The sequence below is a fragment of the Gadus macrocephalus genome, chromosome 6, assembly GCF_031168955.1.
Source record: "Gadus macrocephalus chromosome 6, ASM3116895v1".
Lineage (NCBI taxonomy): Eukaryota > Metazoa > Chordata > Actinopteri > Gadiformes > Gadidae > Gadus > Gadus macrocephalus.
The window spans coordinates 12,019,620-12,045,826 of record NC_082387.1 but is presented as its reverse complement, the minus strand read 5'-3'; the positions used below and the strand labels follow the sequence as shown (position 1 = coordinate 12,045,826).

The 26,207-nt window shown below is 49.3% G+C and overlaps 1 protein-coding gene across 1 annotated transcript in view; it reads right to left on the bottom strand.

Moving 5' to 3' along the window:
- Positions 1 to 21: 21 nt before the first annotated feature.
- Positions 22 to 26,207, bottom strand: part of LOC132459093 (uncharacterized) — a 28,270-nt gene continuing 2,084 nt past the window's right edge. Inside the window, exons 3-7 of the mRNA XM_060053469.1 lie at positions 25,296 to 25,335; positions 21,351 to 21,405; positions 20,605 to 20,653; positions 2,350 to 2,845; positions 22 to 1,023 (exon numbers count right to left, since the gene is read on the bottom strand). Of these exons, the coding sequence (XP_059909452.1) occupies positions 678 to 1,023; positions 2,350 to 2,845; positions 20,605 to 20,653; positions 21,351 to 21,405; positions 25,296 to 25,335 (986 nt within the window). The 3' untranslated portion in view covers positions 22 to 677. The remainder of the gene's footprint in view (positions 1,024 to 2,349; positions 2,846 to 20,604; positions 20,654 to 21,350; positions 21,406 to 25,295; positions 25,336 to 26,207) is intronic.

Here is a 26,207-nt window from a genome sequence, read left to right as displayed (position 1 = left end):
CACAGATTTTCTTGGAAAGCACAGCTTTCATAAGCATATTAGTGCTAAGTGTTGAGGGAGCATGTGCATTTAGTGCGCATAAGGTTTTGTTAAACATAAACATAAAAGTATGGCATATCCTACCATTTTGTTACAAATATGAATATGCATCAGAGCACAAACAAAGAAAGGCTCTTATGATAATACTGTATATTCCTTTCAAACGTAAACATGTTCAATATATGGGAAAAATCATTATGGGAGTGCACAAACAATAATAACATTAACCATGCATTATATAAGACATTACAATGAGTATACCTTTCTAGTACACAGGCTCTACACATGTTGAGTAATTGTTTTCGTAATACTGAAATGATCCCTCTGAGTACATCAGCAGAAGCTGTTACGTCCAAGATCAGTAAACGATATTGTTTTCTAAAGTGTATTGCTAGCTTAGCTCAATCTTGAGGCATTAGAAATGAAATATTTTGTGTCACGTGTCTATATAAATAGACTACAGAGAATAAAGTTCTCGATGAAGAGAGAAAAAATTGCTCAGTCACTTGCTGTGTCAGTTTGTGTGCGATGCATTCATAAACGATGCATGCATTTCCATCCCTGATTATCGATTCCAAATGTGAGAGTGGCCACGACCGGGTGTTCGTCTGAGATAGCTTGTACACAAGACCTACGATCTATTTATAGCTACCAACTACTCTCCGCTTATCAGTGCATGCTGCTAACCAGCGTGCTGCCAGCCAGCAGGTGTGTGTGCTCACCTGGGTAGGGGGTGCCGGCAGGGTGCCCAGGGACGACAAGGCTGTTGGTGGGTAAGGTTGGCGGGGGTTGCAGTTGGGGCAGGGTTTGCGAACATGGCCGGATGGCGATGTGAGGGGCTCCGTAAGGAGGAATAGTGCGAGGTAGAGAGGTTGGCTCATGGACAGGGGCAGGGCGGGGGCGGCTGAGGGCAGCCCACCGAGGTGGTGGTGGGGGGACGGGGGCAGGTGGTGCTTGGAGAGCCCCACCGGACTGCCTCTGTGGCTGCAGGGGGGGGACAGGAACAGGGGAAGAGGTTAGCTCATGCTATACAGGATAAACATTAGCAATCGGTCGGCTAGTTGATGTAAATTAGCATAGCTACGGTCTCGTTGATTATGCTAGTATCGTTACTTGCTCATTGATATATATTAGCATAGTTAGTGTCTCACTTATTATCATTAGCATAGGTACTGTCTCTTTGACATATATGTTAGCATCGTGGCTATCTCAATGATATATTTGATCCATAGCTACTGGATCCCCAATATACATTATACCGTCAATCAGTGAGATATGCTAGCATAATTACAATCTCATTAATATAAAATAGCTACTATCTCCCTGACATACATCAGCATAGCTACCCGCTCACTGATATACAACAGCATGGGTACTGTCTCCTTTAAATACGTTCTCACTGATAACGCACCGTTTTTAGGTTACCAATATTGACATTTATGAATTATTCAGTGTTTGTAATTTTCACAATAACCTAATAATAATAATAGTGATCCCAAAGGACTATATTGTATTAATATTAGCATTGTAGCACAGTTCCCTATATTACCTTCTGCATTGCGCCGAGGGGCACTAATCAAAGCAAACAGGCAAGTAGTTGTGCATGAAACAGGTGACACAGTTCTTCATGCAGGAGCGAAGAGGGAGAGCCAACTCTGCCACACTTGTTAATTGGTTATTTAGCAAAACTTCCACCCTAATTGGTTTTCATTAGGGCTACATCATGAGATTAATTGAGTTTTTAATGTTGCTAAATGAGCAACTAATGCAGCATCAATTCAGCAGGCAGGAATCCCTTCTATAGACGTCATTAACGTCCTGTTTTAAAACCCTGATTAGTGAGCAGTAGTTAAGCTAAACAAAAGCTGTTTCAAATGATGACTTAGTACAATCAGCCCCTGCCTGGTGGCGTTGGAAGAAAAGGGGATTTCCTTAAATCAGACTGATGATCAGCCTGCCGGCTGCTCCATATATTTACCTCTTTTGAGTAAATGCACTCAATCTTTTCTATATTAATAAGCAATGAGTTGTGCATACAAATTATCCTAATAAAGGATCTTACAACCTTGATATTCACAATTTACCTATTCACGATTTGCATTATCTGGAGGACTGTGTGTCACCCCTTAAGACGCTACACAGCGGTATGTTTGGATGTTTAGCTCATCGTGATTGACCTGTATTGCTCCTTCTGTTTTGGACTAAACATCGCGATGTGGAGTTGTACCATTAACTCCATCCATGCTAAGTGTACTCGACAGGTGGAGTGGGTCGTACGGACGTATCAACGGAGCGCAGCCGGCCGCCTACCTGATGTCCTGAAGGCTGGTGTATTGCAGAGGGTGGTGCAACGGGTGGTGGTGTCCGAGGAGGCGCCGGTCGTGGTGCTGCGAGGGCGGGAGCAGGCGGGAGTCCGGGTGGGCGTGAGAAGGGTGAGGGTGAGAGTGAGGGTGAGGCAGGGCGTGGCCGTGGGGTGGAGCCCTCAACAGCGGCGGGGTGGAAGGGACCGACGGGGGTCGCAGCAGCTGCTGTAGCGGCTGCTGCTGCGGCTGCAGCTCCTTCTTCTTGACGCTGAGCGGCGGCGGCGAGGGGAGCCGGGCCCGGGGGGGCTCTGGAGGAGGGGGCGCGGCGGCGGCGGCGGCGGCGGGCGCAGGGGAGCCCGTAGGCGCGGAGGCCGGGGTGGGGCTGGGCGCCGGCGGGGAGAAGGGCACCTGGCCAATGCTTTGCTCCTGGCTGCGTTGGAGCCCCGAGACCTTGGCCGAGCTGCAGGTCTTTTTGGGCTCCGGAATCTCATTAGCTGGCACACCTGAACAAACACAAACGACAGAGGGGAAGAACACTGTGAGAAGGGGAAGGGGCGGTACAGTCGAGCGTTAAGGGGGTAGGGACTCCCAGTTGGAAGGTTCTGGGATCAAGACCTAATATCAGTGGTGTATCTACAAGCGTTCCTTAGCAAAATGCCCTAAGCTCTACCTACATACATGTATGTATGCATGTATGTATGTATGCATGTATGCATGTATGCATGTATGTGTATGTATGCATGTGTATGTGTATACACACACATACACATGTGTGTGTGTGTGTGTGTGTGTGTGTGTGTGTGTGTGTGTGTGTGTGTGTGTGTGTGTGTGTGTGTGTGTGTGTGTGTGTGTGTGTGTGTGACTGTGTGTATACTGTATGCATTATGTTGATTATGTTTCAAAACAAAAGTCTGTCACTTTGGAAAAAAGGGGTAAACTGTGATTACTAACACTTCCTGGATGAAATGAGAGGAAATGAGCGAAGCACCAGCAGAGTGAGGCTACGTTTCCAGGATAGTGGCAGCATTGTTTCCACGGGTCCCCTGACCCAAGGCTCCTCTCTCCATTCTCTAGGTTGTGTTTAATCAGGTCATTTTCATGCTCCACTATAATCAGATGATCCAATTTCTGCCGGCGATCCAGTCAGTATGAATAAATCACAGCTAATTAAAGTTAAATGTCGACCCCTTATTCCGGGCCTTTGCTGAGCACGCAATCTGGCATGAAATAATTATCTTTCCATTGTGCTCCGAAGACGGATCACAGCCCCTTTTTTGTTTCACCGCCTCCCCTGCCACAATAGTTATCTTAGCTATCTAGACACAGAACGACCCATCCCTCCATCACACGGAGGACGTATCAGCCTGCCCGTCCGCTCCAGCCCTTTCCCAGTGCCCTCACACACCCTCACACACACACACACACACACCCAGACTCCCAGGGCATTAAGTTGGGAAGGAACTTTTGACAACTTTAAGCGATACATTCCAGCGGTGCTTCTGAACACTGTCAAAAGCTGGCGGCGGCAAAACAAAATCCACTTAAGCGCTGCGGAAGCTGTGCCGCATGCAAAAGACTATCTCGCAGGGAGAGGAAGTTCACTGCCGGAGCGAGTGGGTTAGACGAGAGGAGTGAGAGAGACGGGAGAGAGCGAGAGAGAGGGAAAAAACGCCAGAGACGCAGGGGCTCTCGGAGCGGTTTTAATCTAGCGCGGCGGGTGTAGTAAGACTTAACAGTCAATTCGGATGACTGTAACTCGTGCCTCAATTAAAAAAGCTCCCACAGGGCGCCCTCGACAGCAGTAGAGAGCGTGAAGAGCCCTGGAGCCCCCATCACAACAGAGGGAGCGCGACATGCTGCCGCTTAATGGAATATCCAGCTCCTATTAAAAGGCCTGCTTCCACTTTGAAGGATGCGAGCACCCTTTTTATGAAAAAAAAAAAAAAAAGGAAAGGGGACACTATAAAAGGCAGAGTTTTGAATTTATTTTAAATTCGATGAATTCTATGCTCACGTGTTGGCAGTGGTGCAGGCAGGAGGTGTTTGGGTTTTTACATAGAAATCATGGTGCCTTGAAGAGAGAGAGAGAGAGAGAGAGAGAGAGAGAGAGAGAGAGAGAGAGAGAGAGAGAGAGAGAGAGAGACAGAGAGAGAGACAGAGACAGAGACAGAGAGAGAGAGAGACAGAGACAGAGACAGAGACAGAGACAGAGAGAGAGAGAGAGAGAGAGAGAGAGAGCGACCGACAAAGAGAGAGGGGCCAGCCTCCACAATCGAAATGTCGCCCTCGGCAAGATGTTGCTGTGGCAACCTGTCCTCCCAGACACAATATGGGAGGATGCAGCGATGCTGTGGGAGGCTGTGCTGCCGCCACTAGGAGATAGAGAGGGGCTTCCTATACTAATGCTGGGAGCCAGGGAGCGGCGAGCAGCGTCCCGTCTTAATGATGATTCTAATGGGCTGTAATGGAGGGAGGAGGGATCTGCTCAGGCCAGACTATCCCTCATTAAAAATCCCCCTACCCGGGCCAGACACATGCACACACACACACACTGCCACATACGCACAGACTGCCATATCACACGTACACACGAATATACACACTAGCATACCGTGCACACCGGTAGACCATACATGAATATTCGGCCCCGCACACGCACACGCACACGCACACGCACACAGACACACACACACACACACACACACACACACACACACACACACACACACACACACACACACACACACACACACACCAGGGAAGCAGAATTAAGGAGAGAAAGCTTTCAATTCATGTGGTGACCAGATTCATTGAGCAAAATATAAGATTACATTAGCTCAGTGGCTCCTTTCACAACACAACAATGTTACACGCTTAATGTTGTGCTCTGGTGTGCGGTTTTCAATTAAATATGACCGGAGGGGGAATTCAGTTTTGTAACCATGGTAACAGGCTGTCAAGATCGGTAAAACCCTTGAAAAAAAGTACAACTTGTATATCATGAATGAACTGGTCTGAGGTACTTTTTTTTTTAGAGTGTATGCAAACACATGACATTAATGAGCGGATAAGGGAAGTAACGCAGCGATCAGCACTGTGGACATGGGGTTTCGAACCTGAAATACACACATACATTTGTATGAGGAGAAGATGCTGCGTAGGTCAGTGTCCCCCAAGCGCCCATGAGCACCCTTGCTATTTGAATGTTATTAGAGTCGTGTGGCAGTCTGGTGCAGTGCTGTACACGGGGCGGCGGAAAAACTATAACAATTCAAGTGAAAGAAGAAAAAAACGAAACCAAAACAAACCTGGAAGAATTTAATTCAATAAAATGGAATGAACAACAAAGCAAAAGCGCCAGTGGCTGAAGAACACACTATGGTGGCCCCTAATTTGCTTCCTCATTTAAATATTCTCCGGCCTTTACGGGCACCCATTTTGAGAGTAAACAAACTTGCAAGGATGACAAGATGTCAGGAATGTCGTAGGACTCCGTGCAGCAACAGGTAACGCTTCCCTCGATGCAAAAAATAACCTCACAGCTGTCAACCTGTGCCCCCCCCACCCCCCAACACCACCACCACCAACAAACCGTCAAAGTTGCCATTGTTTTATTATTTTCCCTTTCCTTTTTGTTTCATTTTACCCCTCTCCTCCTCAATCCACTCCTCCTCTACCACCCGAGCGACGGACTGTCAAACGAGACAAATACCTCACCGACGTTCCCACTCAATTCAAAGCAGCTTCTCGGTGGATCGCTGCCCTGCAGGGACCCAAAGCAGATGGTGGGAGAGTGAGTCAGGCAGGTTGGAGGCAAGCCCGGCTTGTGGGGGAGCTGGGGGAGAGTGGAGGGCAACACGGAGACAGGGACGTTCCCCGGGGGGGAGGCAGGGAACGGGTGGGGGGGGGGGGGTGGGGGGGGGGTGTTGGCAGGCCTGCTCACCAGATGACATCTCATCACAGTATTGATCTTTTTATAGTTGTTCCTGTGGCCCGTGCTTACTCAGGGGATTCGGAGCCCTCCCTGGGAGCACTTGCCGTGTGCGGTATCATCCCGGGTCGGGTGGCGGCTGCCGGCACAGCAGGGAGGGGGGGGTTAAGGGGACCGGGATGTCTTTGCCATGACTGATACGACCAGCGGGGACTGGGGATGTCACTTGGTGTCGCTGCACAGCTGTTCTGATCCCCGTTCTCCTTCAGGCCTGACCCTCCATTGTGTCCCAGTGGAACATCTGGCCAGCTGGCAGCGACGGCAGGCCTCTTCGGGTCTCTAAGCAGCCAGATGGTCGGGCTGGGGATGGATTTGAAGCGCCTGGCCCTTGGATTGCTGTCATTAACCAGGGGGATAAGGTGGCAGCTTACTATAGCTATTAAGTAGCACTAAAATATGGCCCAGGGGTTAACTAGAGTTCTCTGTTTACACCGGGAGGCAGACCGTGGAAAGCAAGTACAAATAAAGTCAAGTGCAATCATGTATGATGGAATTACAAGCTCCCAAACTGTTGAGATAAAGGGATTCATTCACAAAAACATTGGCTCACCTCTTAACTCAAAATGTCTTGGCTTTGATAGAATCACTGAAAAAACAGGGCTTTCAAACAGGGCGTTTCTCACTTTTTCCCCCCCTGTGCAACCTCATTTGGCCCACCTGCGCATGAACTTGGCTGTCACCCGAATGAGACACCCTGCTCCGGAGACTCTGCTCATTCTGCCTCCGACACAGAATCATCAACAGAACTGTGCTGCGAATGTAAATGCCGGCACAGTGTTGATGAATGACCTGGGCCGCCGCAGAGGCCGGCGGCAGTGTATACAACGGACAGGGAAATAGAAACGGTATGCAAATAGGCTTTTCAGATCAGATACGAGGAGATGCAAATTCTGAACGCGACAAGGGAGGGTTGAGGCTGTGTGGTCTGCGGGACGGGGGAGGAATGCAAGGCCGCCGGGTGGACTCATTTTCCAGGCAAATTCGGTGGTTGGCTCGCTTCATTGTTTTGCAAAAGCGTAAACATTCAAAGTGCTGATAAGACCCGGACAAGTAAAATGGATAGATATTTAAAATAAGCAGCAGGTCTCCCTGAAAGACGTTGCAGGATGCAGAATCAGGGTGTGGTAAACGTGCCCTTCCTCGATCTCTCGTCTCTCTCTGGCTTTGGTTGGCAGGATATGAAAGAAAAAAACATATTCTTTGACGTTGAGCTTGAACCAACAGTCCGGATTTGAAACCTATCCTAGGCAGGCGATCTAGACAAGAGCCAGGTTTTGTCTCAAGAGCGGCTTGTGGTTGTGGGAGATGGTTGTACCAGATACTGGCAGATGGCAGGAAACCTCACTCTTGGCAATCCACACTTCACTGCTGTGAGGTATTCAACGTTCACTGGCGGGGGGGCGGGGGTGGGGGGGCGGCAGGGGGGTATTTTGAATGTGGAGAACAGAAGGAGCTGGTCGGCAGCGAATCGCCTTTCTAGTAATAAAAAATACTGAGAAAAACAAATCTATTCCTACTGCCTTGGGCACCTTCTCCAAGATGGTGGTCATAGAGGCCATGGAGTGGAACTTTTTCCAGATCAATCCGGGATGTTAATGGGGGAAGGAATGGAGCGAGGGGAGCGTTGGCCAAGCTAGCGAGACCGCGGGGACAGCTGCCATCTTTCAATTAGTCCTCTTTTTTCTTCTCCTCTGCTCTGTGGCTAACAAAGGGAAGGGATGGTAGGCAGAAGGGATATGTGTTAAGCTCTCACACATTTACAGTCAAAGCCCAGGCACACACCAAGAAGACCTGATGTTCATTTCAAAGAGCTGGCAGCCGCGGGCAGCTGTGGGGAGGTGGGATTAATGCTGTGTTTTTCCTCCCGATATCAGCCTCCAAAATATCAAAGGCCAGCCATATGGCGCAGGATACATACGCCGTCTTTGTGTTTCGGAACATTGGTCGCAGCATGCGAGGTGCAAGTCAATGCTTATTATTAAAATTGGCTGATACACTATTATGATTATATAAAAATAAGCTTTTGTATGTTGTGTACACATTGTGCACAATGATCTCTTGGCTCTTCTCAGAAGGTAAGAAGCCTCCACACTTAGGAATCCTCTTCCTGTTTCGGGTCACTATCCCCGACCCCGCGGGCAATGCTTTGTTAAGACGGCTCATTGGCTTCGGGCAAGCAATCACTCTCCAGCCAGCGGGTCACTGAAGGTCAGTGCTGCTGGGCTTTCCTGAATGAAACAGAAGACCATCTCGGAGCACTCCACAGAAACGCTCAAGTCTAACGTCTCCTCCGACGTGGCCCACCCTGTCAGCCGGGAATGTGACCCCTTTTCACCGTTGTTGACCCCGGACCATCCCCCCGGGGACCCCGGTCTTCACCCTGCGGATTCACCCCTGGAACCAGCGCCACCCAACCGAAAGACAGGAGTGTAAAAGTGTGTGAGATGAGAGAGGAGTAGGGGGGTGTAGGAAGAAAAAAAAGGGGGCGAGGAGGAAGCCAATCCGGCGGCGGTTGTTTTGGCAGGGCCGTGTGCAGCGTCCTTATCATTTCATTAATTAGCGCTACACGTCGGCGAGGCCGACCGCGGCACCGTGGCGGCAGCTGTCCTGATTGATTACGGCGGCCGACATGGCGCTGCAATTATCGCGGCGGCTGGAGACAACGCCTGCCACTTCTAATAAAGGACTTAACTCCCACCTCCCGTCATGCCCGCCGCGGAGAGCAGGAGGAGCGCTGGTGGGCTGGCTCACCGGGGGCCCTCTCTGTACCTCCAGTGACTCCCTTTCAGAGTCCCTCACCACAGGAGGCCACAGGAGTAGCCCGGTGTGGGCTGTGCTTCTTAAGCAGCCAGTCAGCTTCACTTAGGCTCGCCGGAGCGCCGTAACAACCTGAACAATGCTGCTCGGGTTTCTCCACAGGAAAGCATCCTCGATTAGGGCCACCAGCTGCTTTTCACGATTCACGGAGAGAGTGGAGAGGAAGAGAGAAATGAACGAGAGGTACAAGAGAAAGAGAGGCAAAGAAAATAATACAGCAGAAGTACAGTGATGGGCTTGGAATCCTGGCTTAAATGCAGTACTCAGAAAAAGGCAAAACAAAAGGTGGAATTTCGAGTATGAGCCTGCTTAAAAAAGCCCACATGTGGCTAAGTAGCAACACTATTATCTTTCAGGGCCTAACTGATTACTTCTGAATGCTACGGGGATGGACGGGTGAAAATCCTTCAACGTATGCTAAGTGGCATGACGGTGGAGCTGAAACCGTAAGCGTGCTTTACTCATACGCCTCCGCTCCTCCTCATCTCCGTTTTCACCCCTTCGAGCAACAATCGGTGGCTGAGAGCCACTAAGCGTTTTCCAGGCCCCTCCGTTCACTGTTTTGACGAACGCAGTCACAGCCATTCAACACCATGAAAAGAGCAGGACAAACATCTCCCCCCCCGCATCATATCAGCTTTCCTCTGGCGCCCGGCCGGCCCACAGCACTCCGTGGCTTTGGGTGTCACAAGCTGTAGCTTTGACTAAAATGTTTCTCCAGATACCCACCTGTTTTCATGCAAATACATCGTAGCACACAGGCCCCCAGTAACTACCAGGTAATCTCAACTGACAAGCAAGAATGCTTCGGCTCCAACCTGTGCCCCACGCAGGCTAGTGGGATTCAATAGGGATCACAGGGCCACAAAGAGAAACAAGCCTCTCTATCAGCAACGGCCTGAAGCAGTCAGGGATGGATCATTCATCAGCCCCCACAATTTAACGTCATGTTTACATATGGTGTTGTCCTGTTCTCACAGGCCCAAGCTCCTGCTGTTTGGTAAGCCGAGAGAAAAGCAATGCAAAAAGCCTATCTAGACTTAACTATGTCATGTCAATATACACAATACAACTTCTGCAGATGGGAAAATAATCCATTGTTAGGTATTTCATTATAGGTATTTCAAAATAAAATACAGACCTAATCCAAAGCGTAAGGGTTGGCCATGGATGCCAATAGACCTCTGTCCTTCATTTCATCTCACAGTAGAGATTTGTATACAAAGCCTCTGAGCGTAAGCAAGCTAATGTTAGCATACAGTGAAACTCTGAAGGACACTTGAAAACCCAGGTTTCACGTGTTTATCCCAACTGTCCACTGCTCTGAAGGATCCCACTGCCGGGTACGGACACTGTGGAGCAATCAGCAGCTGGTTTATAGGCATACCCAGTGTTCAGATGAGACCAGCGCTAAGCTGCTCCATGGAGGCTGCTGGGTAATTAGGCCCGCAGATGGACACCCACCAGCTGCTTGTGACTGGGCCAGGGTCGCCATCTTTCGTCTGAACGAATGGCTCCAAGCCATCATGACTGCCTAGTCCTTAGCAGGCTATGTACCCATTTCCTGCGAGTGAGATAGTCATGTCTGGGGGGGAGTTTAGCAGAATGACAGCCCCAAGACATCGGAGTGTCTTCCAGTCCTGCAGTATTTCTATATTTTTTTTTTTCTCCCCTTTGGCATTGACTTGCTTGTCAAGAGTGAGGACATACTTAAGCAGCCCGATGTGCAGATGTTTGGAATAACTCTCATGCAGAGCTTAGCAAGACAAACACACAAAAGGCTTCTCGGTTTGTTTGGATTTTCCCTGCATGTCCGCCGTCACCACCCCCACCACCACCGCCACCACCACCCCCACCACCACCGCCACCACCACCCCCACCACCAGCGCCACCACCACCCCCACCACCCCACCATCAACACCGCCACCAGCCAAGGGGAGAAGAGGATCGGGGGATTCAATGGGGGTATCGGGTTTGCAAACACACAAAGTCCTTCCTGGCTTCCAATCCATCATTCCTGATTACAGAGGTAGGTGATGTGTGTCCGCCGGGGGGGGGGGGGGGGACCCACAGAGATACACATGAGAGGGTTGGAGGGAGGGGAGTAGGGAGGGAAACTAAAGGAGAGAGGCTAAGGAAGTAAAGGATAGGAGCAAGGGAAGGGAGTAGGATAGAGGCTGGGGAGTGACTGAGAGGTGGAAGTTAATAAGGTGGACGATAGAGAGATGGAAGGTTAAGAGCAGTGGCAGGAAAACTAATGGCGACAATACTGAGGTCCTGACCTGGGGGGCTGATCAGCTGACACCACTGATCCAGCTCTGATCTGATCAGAGCGCAATAACACACACACACACACACACACACACACACACACACACACACACACACACACACACACACACACACACACACACACACACACAGGGGTTGGTTACGCAGTCAAGAAGCCACATACACAAATGATGCATCTCAAATCGATATTTCTTTCTAAAATAATTTGTCTACCTATTGTTGGTCCGATAGGTAACAACTTTTACTCGTGATCAAACCAAATTGCTTGAGCAATCAAAGAAGATACTTTTAGGAAAAAGTGGAATTGCCAAAACAGCAATTTAGCTATCGCCTAATCCTTTAATCATCATTTGTTGCTTTGTTTTCCAGGTAGACAGATTTTCAATTTTCAAAGTACACAACAAAATCGCATGAGCCAGCAGAACAAATGAGAGGTTCTAGCAAATCCACCCCAACCACACCAACATTTTGATTCCACAAAATTATCCTGTCACTCCTCAACAGACAATACCAGATATCTTCTGTAGGGCTATAATCACTCTGTTCTATGAGTGTTATATCTGAAAGGGAGTTTTCCGTCCCTCCTTGTCCAGGGGCTCAGGTGGTACCTGTCACCTGGATTAGGGCTGATTCTATGCTAGGTCATCAAGATTAATGCTGTGCGCTGCAGCTGACGCAGATGCACTCTCCATCACCCCCACTGCTGAAAAACCCCAGTGAAAAACCCCAGGACACACACAAGCTTTATGAGGCGAAACACGCTGCATGCAATTTATGCACAGACGCCCGTGGATTATTCCATAGGTCACATGGTGTTGGGTGTCTCACTGTCCCTGTCTTCCAAAGCAAACAGCCATGAGATCCTCGGTTCTGCTGCTCCCTGACAGCGCAAAACCAACAGCCAGGGCGCTGGTACCCCTTGCCGGGGCTAAATGGCACATTAATGTGAGAAGTCGTTAGAGGGGGAGCCACACACCAGTGGCCAGTGCAGGGAATATGCAGGTAGGTAGCCAAAATCAACACTCAAACAGAGGACCCCCCCCCCCCCCCCCGCCTCCGCACCACTGAAATCCGAAATGTGGGGCCCCAGAAGTGTCTCAAAGTATTACCGCTAGTCTCGCCACAAAACACAAGGCCAATTTACGTCTCTGTCGGCCAGATGGAGAGGAGGTCCAAAGGCTATTTCTTTCTTGGTGGCCGTGTTGGATTACTCTTTTGGCCATGATTTAAGTTCAAGGCTAATAGCTCAGGGTCTATCACCAAACTTTAAGCCTATTTGGCCCAATCCTGTGGTGTGAACCCAGACACACTGTCTATAGAGGGCCACAAACAAAAGGTTTGCAAATATGACATTCAAAGATAACTTTGGCATCATTGTGTTGAATATTTAATGTTCTATACATTTATCTATCAAACATTGTGTTGCAACAGACGTGTGTAAGAAAAATGGAAATGGGCAAAATAATGATAAAAATCGGAGCACCAGCTGCATTCTATAAAAATGACTTAATTTAGCAGACAAGCTTGATTAGGGGTCTATGCTTCCTGAGATTGGCTTTCATCTTCCCAGAATCCTCTCTGGCACTCTATCCTATACGCGTGGATGTCCTTGTCCTTGAGGGAATCAGAAGCACTTTACATCCGTCCTGTCTCTGGCAATGCGTTTCCCATCTTCATAATCCTGTGTGAACTGCTTCCCAAAACGTCAAATCCATTACAAGCGTGTTTGTAATATCCATCTAGGCTGACGACTGTCCCCCTGCCAGCGATTAGACATCATCCAACCGGCGTGTTTGGCCACAATTGCTAACCATCTGCCTTTGTCAACGAACATTACGCCGTCATCTGCAAACAACATTGGTTGTGAACTGCTCAAAACGGAGGCTCTAGCGGGGGAGGAAAGAGAAACAAAGGCTCTTCGTGGCAAAATTTGTGAAGCCAGGAATAAAGGACAAAAATCCGAAACGGCCCGGCCATTGTGGGCGTCACACAGTCACATTAAAAGCCTGACAGCGCCGATAAGATGCAGCTCATACGCTCTTTCAGATAAACAATGCTAATGCCTTCCACACAGAGCTTGTTGTGTGCGCGCGTTCGCGTGTGTGTGTGTGTGTGTGTGTGTGTGTGTGTGTGTGTGTGTGTGTGTGTGTGTGTGTGTGTGTGTGTGTGTGTGTGTGTGTGGAGGAGGAGGAGGAGGAAGAAGAGGAGTAACTATGAAAGAAATGGGAGCTAGTGCCTTCTCTAGAGTCATTCCTTTATATGTTGCAACAAAAAAAAACTAAAGGGGCAGGGTGGATGGTGGACGGTGGGGTACCCACAAGTCAGCTTGTCAAGCCAGAGGGACATCAGCTTATCTCCAGAGAAGCCCTCTCCCTGTCAGGGAGGGACCCTCTGATCTCCTACGCTCATCTGAGAGGCATGAGCTCTCTGCCAAGGCCTAAGCCCTGGGGTTTAGTAAATCAGTTAGTGAGCCAGGCCCCAGGAAGGCGCCTGCCTAGCGAGCGCTTGGGTTCAGCACAGTCGTTCCTTTGCAGGGATTCTAGTGGCCTAAAGATACGTTAGGATGTACTGAACCACTGCTTTCTTTTCGGAGCTGTGCCATAATGGCTTCGGTGCAAGAAGACCTAATCTATTTCGCTTGTTCTTCCCTTGATGACTGAGAACGAATGGAGTGGGTGACAGGTTAGACACCCTCAGTAGTCCTTAAGCTCGGCTGGGCGGTCAATTGCTCAGTCGGCTGATATGTAATGATGTGTCATCTCTTGGCCATACCAACAGAAAACAAGCACTTTTATTTCTGTTCCTGATTTGTTGCGCTGGAGTGTTAATAGCAGAAAAGAGAGGGGTGAATGGTGATTGGAATGACATGCTTGGACAGGCCAGGGGTGTGCTGGAAATGTATCTGGCAATCCCATAGCAAAAAAACAGCTCAGGTGTGGTACATAATAGGTATAGGTTAATCGCAGATTTTTTCACTTTTATCCCCCATAATATCTTTGGTGGGCACTTTGGGGGGAAATTGCTTTGACTACTTCATGCATTTTCTACTTGGAGGTGGGAGCAAAGCCAGCAACACAGCAAGACCTTTGTACAGAGTCAGGGGCTTTCTAATGGATCTAAGAGCGTGTTTAAAGACCCCAGAGTGTGCGCTAAGGGACAGTGGGACATATCGACAGCGTAAGAGGCCTGTTAATTGCATTGTACAGAGAGAAACCAATTTATAATCGTGTCATTTTTGGTCCTAAGAAAAAAGCCATCTCCAAAAGGACCAGCACAGCCCGACAACACTTTCTACATTAGAATAGAAGAGCAAACGTATTCCCTCACCCCTCTATTGAGGGATTGTGGAATGCAGTTTTGTCTGTTTGAAGGACCTTTCCTACCCCATGAATACCTCATGACAATTTAATCATAATTTTAAATGCCATAAATATTTAAGAAGAATTCAAATAATTTATGGAAAGCTGCAATGTAACATACATAGCGTTCTGTATTTTATTCCCCCTTTATCTCATCTTTCACAGCACAAGGTAAAACGATGGGCAGCTGAAGTGCATGCTGGGATTTTCTGTAATTGCTTTCGTTGTCCCTGAAGCCCGCTTCCTGCCTTAAATCAAAAAGGCAATCTCTGCCTGTAATGGCTCAATTAATAATTAAACACGTCTTTTTCTGCTGCCTTCCACCTGTGTATTTTCATCACTCAAACCTGTGTGGCTGTCCATACAGCATTAGTACTACCAATAAAATAAACATTTAATACCAGCCACTTCCATCCACAGCAAATCACCCAGCTCATATGGCAGTGCTAGGACACTGCACAATATTAAGCACCCCTTCTGGAAAAATAATAACGCACTTTAAAGTAGTTACTTTATCAGTGAGCTAAAGCTGCTAAGAAACGACACCCTCTTGCTCACCACATAAAAATGAGATGAAATAACTAATTTGTATGTTAAATTGAATTTCATCCAAATGTGAAAACTTGTTAGCGAACGGAGAGCAGTGTGGCAACACGACGCCTTGCATCCAGACGTGTTGCCTCAGAGCTCATAGAAACCATACCGAACACAGTGCGACTGTCCCATGTTTGCCTGGACAGCCAACGCCCCACAGAAACCTCTGCAATAAGCACTCTGTCAACACAGCCCCATCGGCCCCCTGACTGCAAAGGGAAAGAGTCTCCCCAGTGAGAAGGCTGTGCCCTGTCAAACAAATCACAGAGGGGCGCAGAGTCGAGCTGTACCAGGCTTAGATTCCTCAGCGTTGACGGTTTGCGTTTAATTCCACCGCCAGCTAATCTGGCAGGCCTGAAGCCAGAGCAACCGCTGTGCTTCCCCCCCCCCCCCCAACCTCCTGTCCTTCTCACCAGCCAGCTACCCTCGCTCTCCCTCCACCTACAATCCGGTCTGACTCGACCCGTTATATCACCGGCATACAAAAAAAAAAAGGCTGATTAGCTGGTCAGAAGGTCAACCTCCATTCATTATTTAATGGGCAAGGGGCCACAAACAGTGAGGGCCGGCACGGCCAGGGGTGAGCGATACATCACCGGGACCTGGCCAGAGGAGGGCCCCGCCTGCTGAATACAAACATGCACCCTGCTCCACCCCGCCTGCCCCTCCCTCCTTACCGGCTGCCCTTAATTCCCCTCCCTGCCCCTGACCTTGCCAATCTCTCTTCCACCTCCTCCATGCCTACTCCATAATGCAGTGAGATTGCGGCTGGGTTTTTTCCGTATGATTGCTGCAGCTTGCAGGGGCTAGTGCCACGGCGCAGCAACGGCAGACCCACAGGGCACGTGGAGAAGTGCCTGCAGCGGTAGAGGAGGAGGACTAGGAAGCTGATGAAGAGGGGGAAGAGGAGGTGGTAGAGGAGGAAGAGGAGGAAGAGGAGGAGGCCCATAGCTCTTCTTCATTGACATGCGGCAAAGAGCGGCAGAACAAAGCCCCCCTCGGCAGCAGCCCTTGAGAGGAGGGGGGTCTGCAGACAGGGGCTGTTGATTAGCGGTCGGTCGCGGTGGGACCCTGAACTGTGGAGCACATAATGAGAGCTTAGGGAGCAGGGCCAGAGCACAGCGGGGCGTGGATGGAGGCCGGGGCCAGCCGGGGGGAGAGAATAAAAGGGGGAGGGCGAGGGGGGAGGAGCGGGCGGAGAAACTGGGTTTTACTTCACAGTCTGTGAGGGATTGATTTTGGACAATAGCAAAGATGGATCTACGAGCGTAAGACTCCATAAAAAAGGCCATAATATGGGCTTCCTGAAATCCACTGGTAACCATGTTTGTATGTAAACACTAGGAGGATCAAGTCTAAATCCACTGCCAAGCTAAATGGTTTATGCATCTTTTTTTCGGTTTGTTTGCCTCCACGTCAATTAGGGGGAATTGGTCCGACATCCCTGACAGCGGCCCGAGATTGGCCCTGTGTGGGTTTTCTATTCACATTCAAACGCAATAGCAGTAACCCTTTCATCCCAGAGAGAGGGAGAGGGAGAGAGAGGGGGAGAGAGGGAGGGAGAGAGAGAGAGAGAGAGAGAGAGCGATAGAGAGACTGAGAGAGAGACTGAGAGAGAGACTGAGAGAGAGACTGAGAGAAAGACAGTTTAACATGGAGTCAGTGTTTTCTTTCCCTCCCCGTCTGCACACTCACTTTCCTTTGTTCCGCCGGTCTAATCCTGTATGTGTGGGCCGGTAAGTTTAATGGAAACAATTTATTAAGTCCGGCTTAAAATGCCATCTGCAGCTAAGCCCTGCAAAGCCGCTAAGCTCCCGGTTTCGCCCCAGAGCGCGCTGTGTTCACGCTTACTGTAATGCGCTGTTTAAAATGAGCACAACGGGTCAAAATTAATCGGGATTACAAGGGCACAAATCCACTTCAGAAATGGGTTTTCCACCAATCTTTCTCTGGCTACCCAAGATGCCCTGGGTCCCCTCGCTGGACTGCAAACTATGATCCGCTGGTGGGGGTTGGCCTGGTGGCATGTCTACACTGGACAAACACTGGCCAGATGAAATGGTCTTCAATAACATAAAGTACTTGATTTGCCAAAAAAGGATTTGGATCTGGATTGGCAATGGTGCTGAAGCATATTGCGTAACAAAAAATGCATGCAGAAGTCCATGCTGTTTGAAGGGGAAAAAGGAGAATTCAAAGGTAATGCGAGGCAGTACTGCAGCATGTGAGGCACACAAAATACCATCACTCCTTGAGTTTACTCAAGTGCCGGCACAGCAATTCTGGATCTCACTCCTGCCTCAGCATGCTGGATGAACTACCGTCATCTCCTATAGGCGCTAACAACACCAGCGAGGCGCATGTCTGTATTCACAGTGTGTGTGCGTGTGTTTATCTAGGCCAGGAAGCTGGACAGTTAAATCTCTGCTCCCCACGTCAACTCTGTGAACTGAAACTCGATCTAATTCAATAAGTTAAAAAAACCACCCCAAAAAATAAACACAACAAACTCTGACAAGAGTGCAAGTGCTGTTGCCGTGTTTCTCCAGCACGCCTTCCTCCAGGAAATCAATAATTTGCAGGAGGTTTCGAGACAGGAAGTAAATAGAAAAACTCGCTCTAAACAGGCAGGTATCGCTTGGCCTGTTTTTTCTTCCCAGAGACCTTCCAACCTGATAACCCCCCAGCCGAGGGAGGGGTGCCGGGTTATCGTCTGCCAGCTGTTAGCCGACAACATCCAAGCACTTCAGATCCGTTCTATTCCTGTGTAGCTCTTAACAGGCTGTCAACACACCAGCGGCGAAGACGAAGGCAGAGCGGCAACCAGAAGACAGCGGGAGGAGAAGCGCTCGGCACAGTTGCCGGGTGGTTTTTCTAGCACTGTGTGTATAATCACAGCGGTGTGGCGTCGGTGATTAGAGCGTTTGCTCTCTCCTCTCCGCCATTAGCCCCAAACCGTTTCATTAACGGTGGCAGACAACAGGACGACGGTGGTGCAATCTGGAGTCAAACCCCCCTTTTGCGCCATGCAGTGTGAGCACGCACATACCGCAGCGGCGGCGCGCCGACAGAGCAGGAGGACCAGCGCTCATAATGACGGAAGCGTGTTCCGGAGACAGGGAAGAATATTACAGAGACGAGGAGCCAGACGTTCTCACAGAGCTTTGTTTCACGTTTTGACATTTGCTGTTCCATCGCATCTAACTAGACTAGTGTTATGAGTCTCTTCGCTCCTCTGTGTGTGTGTGTGTGTGTGTGTGTGTGTGTGTGTGTGTGTGTGTGTGTGTGTGTGTGTGTGTGTGTGTGTGTGTGTGTGTGTGTGTGTGTGTGTGTGTGTGTGTGTGTGTGTGTGTGTGTGAGAGATCAGAGAGAAGACTTTTTTTTTTTCAGTTTATCCCAGAGGACAGTGAGAGATGCATAAAGCACATGCAGTCCATGAGGGACTGCTATGAATCACACACACACACACACACACACACACACACACACACACACACACACACACACACACACACACACACGCGTGAAGAGATTCATTTCACTAGTCTAGTTGAGAGCAGAGAAGAACGATGTTAACCAATGGAAGACAAGGCCAATTATACATTCTCATCATCTCATCGTTACCTCCTCATCACATCACCACATCGTCAACTCATGCAAGCTTCGAGGGTGAGGATCCCTTACCTGGCCCTTACCTCACACTACTACTAGTTTGGTACCTTTGTAGGTACCGCTTCTACATCCTAACTCACATGCAAACGACACGCACGTGCACACATACACACAAAAACACCCTATTCCCCCGATTTAGGGTGGCTGATGGGATTGGCTGCGGATGTAATTCCAAGCTTCTAATCCTTACTGGCCCCAGTGCAGGCCCTGACATTAGGGGCCAATCTAATTAGAGGAAAACCGACATGAACACCTCCGCAGACAGAGGCTCAGTTGAATAGGAATAGAAATCAAATCAATACAGTCTGATGAATATTATTGAGGTCATTCGGCCACATGAACAATGGACATTTGGTCAACATTGACAACATTTATTTTCATTATTATACCAGTGAAGGGAGAACGTGTATGCTTTTACTGTTTATGCTGTCCCTTGTTTAATGGTATGTTCCAACACTGTTGGTACGCCTTGGGCTTCAACGGCAAATGTGGTCATACTCAGCAACCTTGAGGTTGAATTTTGCCCTTTAAGAGGGATATATTCCATGGACGGAGAAAACATTAAAGGGAAACCGACCACTCGGCTGTTTTCTAATATAGGAGAGTAACAGCGCTTTCTGCAAAAGCGCTGTTATTGATGTCTTTGGTGTGGGACTTGCATTGGTCCAGCATATGATTCTTTTTTCTTCAATCAATTCATTTTTCTCACTGTGTTCGATGACTCGCTCCAAATGTTGCCGTGGGCGGATGAGGCAAGCGCAAAGCATGCATGCATACATAAACAGACTCACACACACACACACACACAAATACATTACATACAACACATTTTGTGCATGTGAATTAACACACACCTACACACCTTCTCTCTCAAACACACACAAATACATCCCAACTGATTTTGTGCATGTGAATATACACACACCTACAAACCTTTTCTCGCTCACAAACACACACACACACACACACACACACACACACACACACACACACACACACACACACACACACACACACACACACACACACACACACACACACACACACACACACACACACACAAAAACAGTATAATTCTGAGTCTCTCTCCCTTTGGCCTGGCGTCCATCGCAGACCGGGCCTGCTGTCAGGAAGCTTGTTTTTGCCCGAGGGGAAGTTCTCCGTTTGTGGGAGCATGTGGCAGAGAAGCTTCAAATCCCCTCTAATGAGCCAATATGCAGGAGGGTTAAGCCCTCCGTGGGGTCGTCCAACAACACAGAACACACAACGCACACAAAACCCACTCCTACCACTACACACTCAAAGAGAGAATGTATGCATCTGTAGTCGCCAGACTCCGTTTATGCCCGCTGTCATTTAAATGTGAATGGAAGTCGGAGGATTAGAGGCTAGGAAGATTTGGATTTGGTCCACTGAGCCCGGTTCTCCGTTGTGTTTAATAATGAGGAGGAGGAGGAGGACGAGGAGGAGGTGGAGGACGAAGAGAGGGAGGAAGACAAGGATGAATAAAGAGGGGCGTTGCACACCGAGCTCTTACCTTTTGGTGTGGTGGGGGTGAAGAGCTTTTCCGATCCTACATCCGAAACCTGCAAGAAGGGGAACAAGAACCACAAGGGGAGGACACATTAAGATGGAAGCCTCCAGGGAGTGTGTAGGCGGACGCTGGCTTTGCAATCCTCAGAGTTCCTTCAAGTGCATCAGCATTGATAATCTTTATCAAAAGCAAAAGGCATTTTTCAAAAGCATTTGGGTATTTCTGTCAAGGTCTCTCTGCTGACCCGGAGGACGGGGGGGACCATCACTGGAAGGCCGTGTGCCTCAGCGAGGGGCGCTCCCTGTGAACCTAGCCGTCCCTGAGAGAGTCCCTGCCCCCAGCGTGACATTAGGGGGCACTGTTGCACCACCTGAAGGCTCTCACTCAGCACGGCACCAGACAGAGGAAGTCGCTAAGGTAGCTCCACGGAATCCACGCACAAAGATCCTCTACACACACACACACACACACCTATATGGGCACATATACACACACCACCATCTTGGGAGTCCTGCACAACAACCCACACATGTATACGTTGTGCATCCACACGTACACTCGCACCCATGCAGTGTAAATGTGGGAATGGACCTTCACCGATACAAAGACAGAATATGACTGTGACTCTTAAATCTTGGATTTTATCATTGTGTGTCTGGTATGCAAATAGTGAGGCAAATAGGGAGACGAATAGTGCTCATGAAATGAAATGTCGCATTTCCACTCTTTCTGCATGAGCAGCACCTTACATGCAGCCCATGTAAGGTGCAGTCCCGGTTCAAATCCAGCAGGAAGGTCTTACGACTGCGACCAATCACAAGGGGCCGAAATACTGACCAGGGTGAGCTGCATTTTACCAGGAAGTGTGAGTGAAGTGTTCTGCGGAAGGATCTGGAGTGTTTTGCGATAGCGGAGGGGAGACTAAACAAGTGAATGTTTTATCTTAAGTACTCAACCTAAGTAGAGAACACGGCAGGGCCTTGTACAATCAAAACACATACCTTTATTTTCCCCTGTTTGTGTGTTGTGGTGCGGTGTGTGTACGGGGGGGGGGGAAGGGGGGATCTGAAAACAGGTAGCCTTCGGCTAGCCGCGAGAACATCCAACGCGCTGATTACAAGGCAAGTAAACCCAGACACAACCTGGCTTTGTGCGGCGTGCTGGAACAACAACAAGCGCTGAGCGGTAAGCCTGGGCCTTAATGTAAACCAGGAGCTCCCCTGCCCCCCCCCCCCCCCCCCCCCGGGACGCCTTTCCCCCTGAGCCTTTAATGTCAGTCTATACAGTCCCTCTGTGTAAACCAAAGCATTCCCCTCCCTTGCATTAGTGCCTTCCCAATGGGGTCCGCAGACTCCTGCAACGCTGTGAGAGTCGAGCACATGCTTCACCCAAAAGGCCCGGGTGTCTTTAGCTGCCACGCTAGTTATTTCTTAATTTCTCTTCGGCGTGCACACAAGCCACTAAGGAAACATATGTAAAGACTGAACAGTGAATCAGAGCAAACGCAGGAGACAGACAGAGAGAGACGAAGGAGAGGGAGAGAGAGAGCAGGAGAGAAGGCAAATGACTGCGACGAGAGAAAGCAAATGATTTCGTAAACACAGATGGCCATCCTTGGCATCCCGTTCGTTCCTCTCAAGTGTTTGGAGGACGTGCTCTTCTCTCCGAGACCGGCGCAATCTCCTCGCCGCATGCCACCGTGTGCTACTTCTTCATCGGGAGGGGGGGGGCGGGGGGGGGGGTTGAATGTCGTCGTTGTTGAAACGTTGCTCTTTGCTGACGGTTGCTGTGGGATACTCAGTGTCTGTCTTTTCTTTTTGGATTCCTTCACCGACTTAATGCTTTCGCCCAGGTTACGAGGGAGAGTCGAAGTTAGTCGTCACTGTTAGGATAGTTTGCTTCCAAGCCAAATGGTTCTGGGTTCGAACCCCAACATCAGCCATCAAGTTGTAGGCGTCCTTGAGCAAGACGCCCTGACCTCTACCTGCTCATTCATATTTTGCCCCTTAAGAACAAATGACTGTACATTGCTGTGGACACGAGCGTCTGTTAAATGACTATCACGAAGAAAAAAGATATAGCTATGACAAACGGCTGGGCAAAGAGACGAGAGAAGGGAGGGTGAGCTCAGTTCCCGGTGGACGTGTGTGCGTTCAACCCTTCCTGTTCCAGTCTCCCAGAACCAGGGGCGGTGGCCTTACACGCACAAGCCCCCCTTTGTACGTTCTGGACGCCATTTAACGCCCCCCCCAGCGCGGCACTTCCAACGCTGTGGCGGGCCGGCAGGCGGGCCAACCCTCCTGCGTGTCGAACCACCGCCACGTCGGGGGCCCCAATGCGAGGAGAGAAACACGGGGCCCTGGGATGAAACGAGGCTTGTCCAATGGACACGGGAGCCGGAGCAGGGGCAGCAGCGCTGCCGCCGGAGAGGAACCCCAGGGTCAACCGGAGTTAAACAGAAGAAAACACACACGCAGGAGGAAAAGAAGACTCCCCAAAGGGCTGGGGAGGAGAGGGGCTGTCAGACGCCGCCATCCGTACGCCGTATAAATGTTAGAGCTCGGTTACCCAGAGAGCAGGAGACATAACATCTCACTGAGAAAAAAAAGAACGGGAGCACCCGGCCGCCCGTTTATGAAGCGCTTGGATGGCTGTGATGTATTTATCTCCGAGGCGGCCCGGCCAGACAGCCCTTTTTATTTTTTTGTGTGCGGCGGGGGTTGTTTCAACATCCAAAAACGCAAGGACACGGACACAAACCAATATTTAGGTTTAATGGGTCTGTTTTGCACCTGCCAAGTCTGTGTGACTCAGTCGTATAATTCCACAATTACAAGGCAGACTCACAAAAAGCCCGTCTTAAAAAAAGGCACGTTAAAAACAGGGCAAGGATTTTGGCAAGCTGGTCGTTTATCTAGAACTCGTTTGAGGGTTTATGCGCCGGTCAAGTGGACATTTTTGAACAGGGGTGCAGGGTCGGACGGCGGGGCCGCCCTGCGGTCGGGGTGGGCAGAGGTCGCATGTAACACATTCTTCACACTCTCTTTGTGGAGGGAACCCCCAGCTTCCACAGGGAAAAAAACCCCGACAGCTGGGTCAGGGTGTACAGGGTGTAGCTGTGTGCGTTGTGCTTGTGTGCGCTGGTGGATGGAGAAAGACACACTGACAGACAGAAAGAAAAACAGAGGAGCAAAAAGGCCAGGTTTTCCAAAGGAAACAGGGGGGGGGGGGATTTAACCATAAAAAAACAACAACGAAAAAACCCAAAGGTTGGGGAAATTCAAGCCACATTGCCTGGAAGCCAGAAAGCCCTTGGAGAGAGCCCCAGGAAGCGTGACCTTTACAAGGGCTCTGTCTGCTATTTGAGCCTGGGGCTTCTGGGGGCCCTGGCGTCCTCTCTGGAGGGCCGTCGGCGGGGCCTCCGCTTTCCTTCCCCATTCTATTCATTAGCCATGCTTTATGATTCAGCTTCCTCCCAGCCACACAAGGCCTCCCCCAGGAGAGAACCAGGCTGCTGGGGGGGGGGGGGGGGGGGGGGGGGGCGAGATGGAGGGAAGGAAGAAATAAAAGAACAGAAAAGGAAAGGAGGCGAGGGGAGGTCACAGGGCCCTGGCGGAGGCAGCTGTGAAATCCTTCTGCTTCCTCCGCCGCCACAGTGGAATACTGGGAAAAAGAGAGGGAGCGAGTGGGAGGGAGAGAGGGAGCAAGAGAGAGGAAGAAGGCCTGAGAGAGAGAGAGATAACTCGTGAGAGAGAGAAAGAAAGAGAAAGAGCTCGAGGCGGGCATAAAGAGAAAGCGGTGATGGAGAGATGTGGTGGGGCAGTAAAACCCACCACAGAGTGCTAACTCCCACAAGAGCATGATCGTAATTCCCAGATTTAGGGAATGCCAAATTACAAATTACACTGCTGTTTGTTCTAGAAAGTCCAACCCAACTTCCCTCGGCACCAGTGACTTATTAGTCGCATAAATCTCAAAATAATGGCTGTGCTGCAGAGAGAGAGAGTGAGCGAGAGAGAGACATGGAGGGAGAGAGAGAGAGAGAGAGAGAGAGAGAGAGAGAGAGAGAGAGAGAGAGAGAGAGTGATAGAGAGAGAAGGGGAAAGAGAGAGGGTAGGAGAGAGAGAGTGAAGAAAGAAAGCGGGGTAGGCAGTAAAAAACCTGCCAGCATTAAGTGAGACATTTACTGCAAAGCATTTCTGCATTGCTGAGGCAGCAAAATGGTTTTGTGTGTGCAGGGTGGGTGCATATCTTTCAGATAAACCATTCCATTTCACCTGATGACAACGCAAGCTAAATCATTAGGAGGAACGAAAAAACCGTTGAGGACAAGCTTAATTGTATTTTGCCGTGTTAAAAAACGCTTCTACAACACAAACATATACACTTTTTTGTAAATTGCTGAAGCAAGGATGTGTGTGTGTGCGTTTGTGTGTGTTTGTGTGTGTATGTGTAGATGCGTATGTGTGTGTGTGTAGCGCTAATCAAGACAATGACCTTCAGACATGAATTTATGAAAGGCATTGATCAGTTAAGTCTGTGATTTCCAAAGACAGGAAGGTCAGCAATTACCCAGATTCAATTAACCCCATTTACTGAAGTCTGCCGAGAGTCCAATCTCTCATGGCCGTAAACACCCCCTACCCACCCCGCCGCCGCTACATCAAACGATCCCCAGCGGCCTGCCTGCTTACCTCCGATCCCAGATCTCTAACTGCATGATGAGGTTTCCTCCTGCAGGCCGAACGCATCCAGGAGAGCAAGACACAGAGTCTCGCTGTAGCCTCAACTGAACCGACTTACTTATTTACACACACACATACACGCCCACGCGCGCACGCACGTACACTCGCACATGCACACACAAACACGCACACGCACACACAGGCAGAAGGAAACCCATCCGCCCACTTCGAGGTAAGAATATGTACATATCTTATTTCACTTGCAGGTCAGTACTGCGATCACAACAGCTGCCGTGTGAACACAAAGAAACCTCTGAAAGTCGTGCTGTGGGCTTGCGCCGTGCAGAAACCTGTGATTACAGTTTGGTTCTAAGTCGTTTTGCACGCTCAGAGCTCCTGAAGTTGTGTTATAGGCTGGCCTCCCAGCGGTAAAGGAGGAGTAATCTAGACACATTGCACGCCACAGACCCCATTGTGAAGAGGAATGAATGTAATGCAAGCCGTTTGGGAGAGAACCATGGAGTCGTTTAGAAGCTGCCATTTTGACAGATGAGGAAGCTATTGGACTGAAGTTGCTGATAGTAGAGCCGGGCCGTATCGACTGGATCACCATAATATTGTGACTTAATGGCTTAATATCCTCACTTTTATGATATTTTGGGGACTTGCTGCACAAAGCAATCAATTCATGAATGTTGAAGACTTAACCGTAATCTCTACTGTAAAGCTGCAGCCTTTGCAATCACATTTGAAGCCCGGGTGCATTGCTAAAGCAATCTATGCTAATCTACAGCTTGACAAAGCCATTTTAATATCAGTTGTAAAACAAGCAACAACAAACACCATACTAGATATATTTGAATTTAAACTATCTCCGGAGGAAATTGGTTTTGTTTTAAATATAGATAAGTAGCATTAGTC